The following is an 8,306-nucleotide window of genomic DNA, read 5'->3' as shown; positions in this document are numbered from 1 at the left end:
AGATGACGAGGGCATGTGTGTGTGTGTCACTGGTACATCCAGATGCACCACATGGAGATGATGACGAGGGCGTAGCAAGTGATGAGCATCAGGTAGATTCTGAACAGTAGGAAGTCCAGAATGTATCCGACGTGACACCACTGATCCTGCAGCCTCTCCTCACGCTGCAGGACGCTCAGGTGAGTCCGCATTGCCCGCAGATCCGCACAGATCTCCACCAGCTCCGGCACGGCCACGCCCCCTGACACACACACTGACACAACACAGACAAATCGGCTGGTGTTGGCGTTTGTGCATATTCAGAAGCCCTTTATCCCTTAGAATTAAGCAGGCTGTTTGTTGCTGTGTCATTAGTTGCGTAGGGCTCTCCTCTGTAGGCTCCTTCTTGGTAGCCTATAGGTCACATGAATGGCTGTGTGATGACATCACCAGAAAGGCCCTGCCTCTTGCAATTGAAGCACAAAAATTGTATAAACTTTAAACATTTTAAAACCAACTCTGCTCCCGGGGCTTTGTTTTCCATCATTTTTCTGGAGTTTTTTTTCCTCTTCGCGTTGTATGTGTGCAGAGAACTGGGTAACCAAAGGGCAGGAAGGATACATCAGTTGCATCCTTGAAATCACTCCGAATGTAGGCTGCATTTCTAGGCTGTATATGAAGGGTCCTTAAAGTTGGAACAGCCTTCTATAACGTAGGAGCCGAGAAACGCAGCCTAGGCTTTTGAAGGCAGCTAATGCGGGTGGATTGTAGGCTGAATGGCTAAAGCTAAATGGGTGGAGCTAAACTGCTGTAGGCTTAATGGGTGGGGTTACACTGCTCTAGAAGAATGAATGGAGATAAACTGCTGCTAGTTGAATCAATGGGGTACATTGCTGTAGGCTGAATGAACGGAGCTAAACTGCTGGAGGCTTAATTGGTGAGGCTATATTGGTGTAGGGTGAATGGGTGGAGCTAAACTGCTATAGGCTAAATGGGTGGGGATAAACTGCTGTAGGCTGAATGGGTGGAGCTAAACTGGTGTAGGCTGAATAGGTGAGGCTACATTGCTGTAGGCTGAATGGGTGAGGCTAAATTGCTGTAGGCTGAATGGGTGGGGCTAAACTGCTGTAGGCTGAATGGGTGGAGCTAAACTGGTGTAGGCTGAATAGGTGAGGCTACATTGCTGTAGGCTGAATGGGTGAGGCTACATTGCTGTAGGTTGAATGGGTGGAGCTAAACTGCTGTAGGCTGAATGGGTGGAGCTAAACTGGTGTAGGCTGAATAGGTGAGGCTACATTGCTGTAGGCTGAATGGGTGAGGCTACATTGCTGTAGGCTGAATGGGTGAGGCTACATTGCTGTAGGCTGAATGGGTGGGGCTAAACTGCTGTAGGCTGAATAGGTGAGGCTATATTGCTGTAGGCTGAATGGGTGAGGCTACATTGCTGTAGGTTGAATGGTTAGAGCTATACTGCTGGACACCGATTAAATTTGACCTCTACCTTTGACCCATCCACACACACACATACACACACAGTGACTGTGTGCACCTGCTGAGCAGAGAGGGTGAAGGGCCTTGCCCGAGGTCAGTGGGAGCTTGCTGAGCCAAGGGTGGAGCTATAGTGCTATAATCAGACTGCTATAGTATGGAGCTAAATGGCTGTGGACTAAATGGGTGGAGCTAAACTGATGTAGACTATTTTAAAGAAGTAACAATGCTGATAATAAGTCTCACTAGCTTGTCGACTGGTGATATGTCCATGTTTCTGAAAACACTGAGTGTGTGTGCGTGAGGTGGTGTCTCACCGCTGTTGGCGCTCAGCTGGCTGGACATTGTGTGCGAGGTCTGGATGGTCCAGGGGTCGTTGCTTTCTGTTTTGGTCAATTCTGTTTTGGGTGGTTCCTCAGGCCTCCTGTAGCAAATGAGGCGAGCGATGTACTGCAGAACCACTACCTTCACCCACTGCGGAACATCTCGATACTTCATGGAGTTGTGGTGTAGAACGTTGGTGATGATGACTGTCTCCAGCAGGCTGATCACCATCAGGGCCAGACACACAGAGAAATAAATACCTGGACAAACAGAGGCACGGCATGTGATAGGTCTTAAGTTTTTGCACGTTTAAGGTAAGATTAGGCGTTATTACATGGTGCAAGCAGTTCCACTCTGATTCCTGAAGCTGCCTTGTTTGTTGAGGCATGGTGCTGATTGGTGCCAGAGTGCTACCTGCTACACCATTTTAGGTAGACCTTGAAGCAACCTCAAGCTTCATTGTTGAGGCGAGTGTATAAGCATACAGTTGGGCCCATTCTAATTGGTGGACTATGAGCTGCCACCCCTCATTAGCCAAAGTAGTGGCAGTGGGTTCCCTGACCTATGATGGGTGTGCCGTTGGCCGTGCTGGGCAGCAGGTCGTTCATGATGAGCAGGAACACGGTGTACCCCAGGATAAGGGTCATTTTGAAGGAGGCACGATCTACGCTGTGTGGTGGGAGGTAGAAGGACAGGATATCGATGATCATGAGGAAAGAGCTCGGGATGAGGAGGTTCACCACGTACAGGATTGGACGCCTCTTTATCACGACCTTGTGGACAGACACAGCAGTGCAACTGGGTTAAGGAATTAGAAGAGCAGCATGAGGAACCTTTACTGTGCCACTTTTATAATGCATGCTTCACAGCTCTCACCCAAAACGTGATGATGTCCCACTCGTCGATTCCGAACTTCAGAATTCCTTCTTCTCCCAAAATCGCCACCAGCTCCCACTCCCCACTCGCCTCCAGGTAACGTTTGGAGTTGTCAGACATCTGGTCGAAAGGCAGAGCTGATTTCACCCGCACGTCCTTTACTGCACACACACACACACACACACACACACACACACAGGAGAAGAGGCCTGATTAGTGTTGCACAGGTAACTCCTGCTTGTTTTCATACACACATACATCTCTCTGATCAGTGTTTGTTTGTTGTGTTACTGGTGTGCATGTAGGAGCCGAAGGTGAAGGTGCAGTTCTGGATGTCGAAGGGGAAGCTGAAGATCTGCAGGTTACAGGCGCTGACCAGCCGCAGCATCCGGTCATAACGGATATGACCCGTATGATTGACATAAACATAGGGGCAAGCCTGGGACACGTCATCATCGACACTGAAACACACACACACACACACACACACACACACACAGACATCTCTGCCTGATTACTGAGTAAAACTGTAGTTAGTAAATAAAATATCCGAAGAGGTAGAGATTTGGAAAATTTGAAAATAAAATATGAAATAAATTACTAAGTCGGACAAACAGGTCCAACATCCATATGAGAGTGCACTAACAACTCATAAACGATAATGTCCGGCATCCACAAGTTGTTGACTGGTAGGGAGATTTTAGTGACTCCATCACAGGTGTCGGGGTCCCAGATCAGAAACTCATGGAACCAGTACTGCAGAAACACACACACACACACACACAGACGCAGAGTTGCAGTGTGATCAATACAGTCATTAAATCTCTTTATTCACACTCTACAACCAGATGTTCTGTCAGGGAGTCACTGTCTGCGCTCTGTATCTCCACCTAGCTAATCATCATCAGCCCTGCTATGCTAATGTTACTCCCCTGTTTCTCTGTGGAGAAGCTATGCTAACCCTTACTGCTCCTGTTTCTGTAGTTAAGCCATACTAACTATTACTGCCTCCATTTTTCTGGAGATGGTTATGCTACACTTTACTGCCTCTGTTTCTGTTGAGAAGCTATTCTAACTATCACTGTCTCTATTTTTGTGGAGAGGTTATGCTAACTCTTCCTGCTCCTGTTTCTGTGAGGAAGCTATGCTAACCCTTACTTTTACTGCCTCCGTAAGGAAGCTAAATGCTTTAATGTTTCTGTGGACAAGCTATACTAACCATTACTGCCTCTATTTTTCTGGAGATGGTTATACTAAAATGTGCTGCCTTTATTTCTTTGTAAATGTTATGCTAAACCTTACTGCCTCTATTTGTGTGGAGAACATATGCCTTTTCACTGTGAGAAAGCTATGCTAAACTTTACTGACTCTGTTTTCGTGGGAAAGCTAGGCTAACTATTACTGCCTCTATTATTTCTGGAGATGGTTATGCTAGACTTAACTGCCTCTATTCCCATAGAGAACCTATGCTAACTGTTCCTGCTCCTGTTTCTGTGAGGAAGCTATGCTAACTCTTACTTTTACTGCCTTTTCACTGTGAGGAAGCGATGTAAACTTTACTGACTCTGTTTTTGTGGAGAAGCTAGGCTAACTATTACTGCCTCTATTTTTTCTGGAGATGGTTATGCTAGACTTATCTGCCTCTATTTGTGTGGAGAACATATGCTAGCTGTTCCTGCTCCTGGTTCGGTGAGGACGCTATGTTAACCCTTACTTTTACTGCCTTTTTACGGTGAGGAAGCGATGTAAACTTTACTGACTCTGTTTTTGTGTAGAAGCTATGCTAACTGCTAACACCTGCTCCATGTTCATTTCGATTCTTACCAGCCGCAACCAGAGGAACGTAGTGAGGATCTGGGTTTTCTCATTCTGCAGAGGAGAACCACAATCAGAAATTCGAGGACAGAAGGACAGAAGGACAGAAGTAGCACATAAAGCTCATAAACATACTGAAGTAGTGAGTACCGTCTAGAACTGCAGTAGAACCTCTAGTACATCTAGCATCCACCTGACCTCCAACTTCATCCAACTTTACTAATTTTCTGTCACACCTTTCTAGAACAAGTGACTCACCACGCCCAGGACGGCATAGAGGGTGAAGGAGATGTTGGCGAAGGTGGGGTTGCTCAGGTTAACAGCGGGTCTGAACGGCTTCCTATCGAACACCTCCTGCAGAGAGTCGTATGATGGCCCACTGTGGTCCGGCCGACATGTCAGCGCACACACACTCAGAGAGGCTGAGGAACACACACACACACACACACACACACACACACACACACACACACACACACATGGTTATATTCTGATGGTGTTTGTGGTGTTTGTGATGATGATGAGGAGGCAGTGTGTGTACACTTTCAGACACGTTAAAGACCTTTTAACCTGTTATCCCTCACAGTTAATAATGCTGTTACTGGGCCTTTAAGACTGATTAAAGCGCATACATTTGGCCTGAATTTGGCCTCAAATGATTATACAGTATTACATTTTTATATTTCTTTATTGACTAAATTTATACAACATTAAACCTCTACTTTGTACAGATATCGAGTTCAGCTTGAAGGGGGTTCAGAGGGTCTTTAGTAAAGGCAGTACTTTTATATAGAACTATGAAAACTTAAAGAACCATATGGATGCTTAAATGGTTTTGCCTGGTTAAAGGTTGGGTTAACATTGGATACCTTTATATATGGTTCTAGAAAACGAAGGTTCTATATAGCACCAAAAAAAGGCGTCCACTGTAATTACAAATGTCAAAATGTTCAGTACTATATAGAACCTTAATAAATGAAGGGAGATAAAATACAACAGTAAAGAACAGTATACCATTTTTTATTTATTTATCAAGTTTATTTTGATTATTGTTATCTGTATATTCAGTACAAACAGTTCAAAGGAACATTTAATTATTTAATTGTATTAAGGACTATTATTTATTTATTTAAATTAATAAAATAAGATAAAATTAATTTCAATTAATAATAATTGGAATTTAGTCATTTATCAAATTTACTCAGATTATTATGATTTGTATATTCAGTAAAAACAGTGCAAATGAATATTTAATTCTATTTAATTTTATTTTGTTTTATACTCTATACTCTATTCTCTTTTACCTAGTTTTATTTATTTAAATGTATTCAGATTATTGTGATCTGTAAATTCAGTAAAAAAAAAATCCTAAATTAAATTAAATTAAATTAAATTAATCAGAGTCTAGTTTCTCAAAAGCGTTTCATGTTAAGATCATTTTAACTCGGAAAAAGAGATGAAAGAGAGAGAGTTAAATGTGATGCTCACTCGCCCGTTTCAGAATCATCTTTGTGCTGAGATGGCCAATCAGTGCATTTCTCTCTTTTCACCAGTTAAGATGATCTGAACATAAATAGAGAGAGAGCTCAGTGTGATCCTCGCTCGACCATTTCAGAACAGTCTTTGTTTATATAAACAAATTAATAAATAAATAAAAATAAATAAAGTGATGAATCCATAAATCTGATGGTGGATAAACATGTGTTTACCTGTGAGAAGAATTAAGGCTGCAGGTAGAAGAAAAGCCTGGAGTCCTCCCATAATACACCAGGGCTCATCTGATCACCTCCCGCGAGCTGCACGGAGCGTGTCTCTCCCTCTCTCTGTCTCTCTCTCCTGCTTTTAAAAGTGTTTTTTAGCACCTGTGATGATGATGATCACTCAGCCGGGGTGTTTGTGTATCGACCCGTCTGTTTTTCCATGAACTGAACACTCGGGTACAAACACCTTTATTACACAATTATTACACCTTTAATTAACCAGACCAGAAAGGGACGTGTCTCAGTCTGTTGGGCCTTATCTGACCATGATGCATCACTTCCTGTCCTTTGAGGCTGGGCTGGACAGGACATGCTCTACTTAAATACTCAACACAGACTGTTTCTCACAGTAAAATGTTTTTTTTGGAGCCCCTAACGGCCCCTTATAGACCATTCATATATACATTTTTTTAATTTTTTGGCCAGTTTCAGTGTCATTATGAACACTACAATGATACGTATTTGTCATATATCTTCAATATTAATTCTTAATGAGATGCTGTCATGACAGTGAAGTGAATCAGCTTCAAGGAAGGAAGAACAACCCATGAATCAGTGACAGGGTCATGGGGTGCCCAGGGCTTACTGATGCTCATGGAGGTCCCACCTCACAATTTGCCGGGCTTAAAGGATCTGAAAACGGGTCCTAGATGGGACCCTTGTGTCATTATGGTGGGCTGTAACGATGGGACCCATTTGAAAAACCCAACTGGATCCCAGTAAAAACGCATGTACAAACCCACTCAGAGCACAGACCCACCTGGAACCCACCTAGCCCACATTCCACATGAGTATGTTGGCTGGGACGGCAACATCTGGACACAACAAACCTTGATTGGAGATTGAGTTGCTCTTTATTCAGCAGCTTATTTAGACGATTGCACAAAAGCAAAAACACTCACAACTCCCCACAAATAAATATGGAGATTGTTCACTCTAGAAAGGGTCCTGAGAAATTGTATTGCTCGTTACTGTGAGGATCGTTGGAGACAGGCTCTGATATCACAGTCCATTATATCCCGCTGTTTCTGTACCAGCTCAGCCACAGGAACAGGATGAAGATGAAGCTGATGAGGATGAAGATGATGTAGAGGATGAAAAGCGCCCGGTCGATGACCAGGCCCAGATGGATCCACTCCTCCACTCGCTCATCTGTGGAGTTCTGGTGTTCCTCCATCTTCTGCCGGATGGAGGACACATCTCGGCTCATCTTCCTCAGCTTCTGCACGAGCTCCCCATCGCCCCAGCGTTCAGTCCTCTCACTCTCTGCCTCACTCCTCTCCCTTTCTGGAGCCAGGTCCTCTGTGTTCCTGCAGTGTGAGGAACCCTCAGGTTTGATTTCTGTTGGAGGGAAAACAGATGAATGATGAGAGCGTATCGAGATTAACAAGCTCATCAGGTTTGAATTCAGGCAGAATACCAGGAAGGTTTATTTATCTACTGTTTGTTTGTTTATTTATTTATTTTGGAGGACAGCAGCTACATCTCCACCGACCTTCTGCACAAATTACTACAACAACAAAAAGAAAAGGCTGTAAAGGGCCCTGAGTGGTCGAGCAGAATAAGGTGTTGTTACTATGACCAGAGGATTGCGGGTTTGAATCCCAGTCATGCCCATAGAAATTGGCAGCCATTGGGCCCCGAGAGAGCACATGGCCTTGCCTTGCTCTCTCTAGAGTGGGTAGATTTTTCAATGCTGGCCAACACTGGCGTCTGCTGACCGATGCATCAGAGCTGGATACAAGGCGCTTTCCCCTGGGCGTGTTGGTTGCCCGGTGACACGTCACCGCACTATTTTAGAGGAGGCGTGTTGGTTTCCATCCTCCCAGTGTAGTGAGGTTCATATGTACGGGTTGGATATTTGCCAATCCAAATCTGTCTGAAAAGCAGTCGTGAAAATGCCCTTAAACACACTCTGGTCTCCTCCTCGGCCCACCTCTACCTCCTTGCCGCTGTGCCACCGCCTGGATTTGTTCAACTGTGTCCCAAACCACACACTTCTACACTTCACTCACTGCAGTTAAGAGTACACTTCTGCTGCTGGGATTTTTGCTGGGATTGGTG

The 8,306-nt window shown here is 44.4% G+C and overlaps 1 protein-coding gene across 1 annotated transcript; it reads right to left on the bottom strand.

Moving 5' to 3' along the window:
* Positions 1-26: 26 nt before the first annotated feature.
* LOC140538515 (5-hydroxytryptamine receptor 3A) lies at positions 27-7,419 on the bottom strand. Its single transcript, XM_072661109.1, has 9 exons — positions 7,277-7,419; positions 4,741-4,861; positions 4,492-4,536; positions 3,314-3,423; positions 2,959-3,128; positions 2,668-2,828; positions 2,354-2,564; positions 1,785-2,051; positions 27-241 (listed from the first exon to the last, which is right to left on the bottom strand). The coding sequence occupies exons 1-9, from the start codon at positions 7,417-7,419 to the stop codon at positions 27-29; spliced, it is 1,443 nt and encodes a 480-aa protein (XP_072517210.1).
* Between the last annotated feature and the right edge of the window lie 887 nt (positions 7,420-8,306).

Source organism: Salminus brasiliensis, chromosome 17 (genome assembly GCF_030463535.1).
Source record: "Salminus brasiliensis chromosome 17, fSalBra1.hap2, whole genome shotgun sequence".
NCBI classification, from domain to species: Eukaryota; Metazoa; Chordata; class Actinopteri; order Characiformes; family Bryconidae; genus Salminus; species Salminus brasiliensis.
Note: the sequence above shows the minus strand (reverse complement) of the source record. Positions and strands in the feature narration are given on the sequence as shown.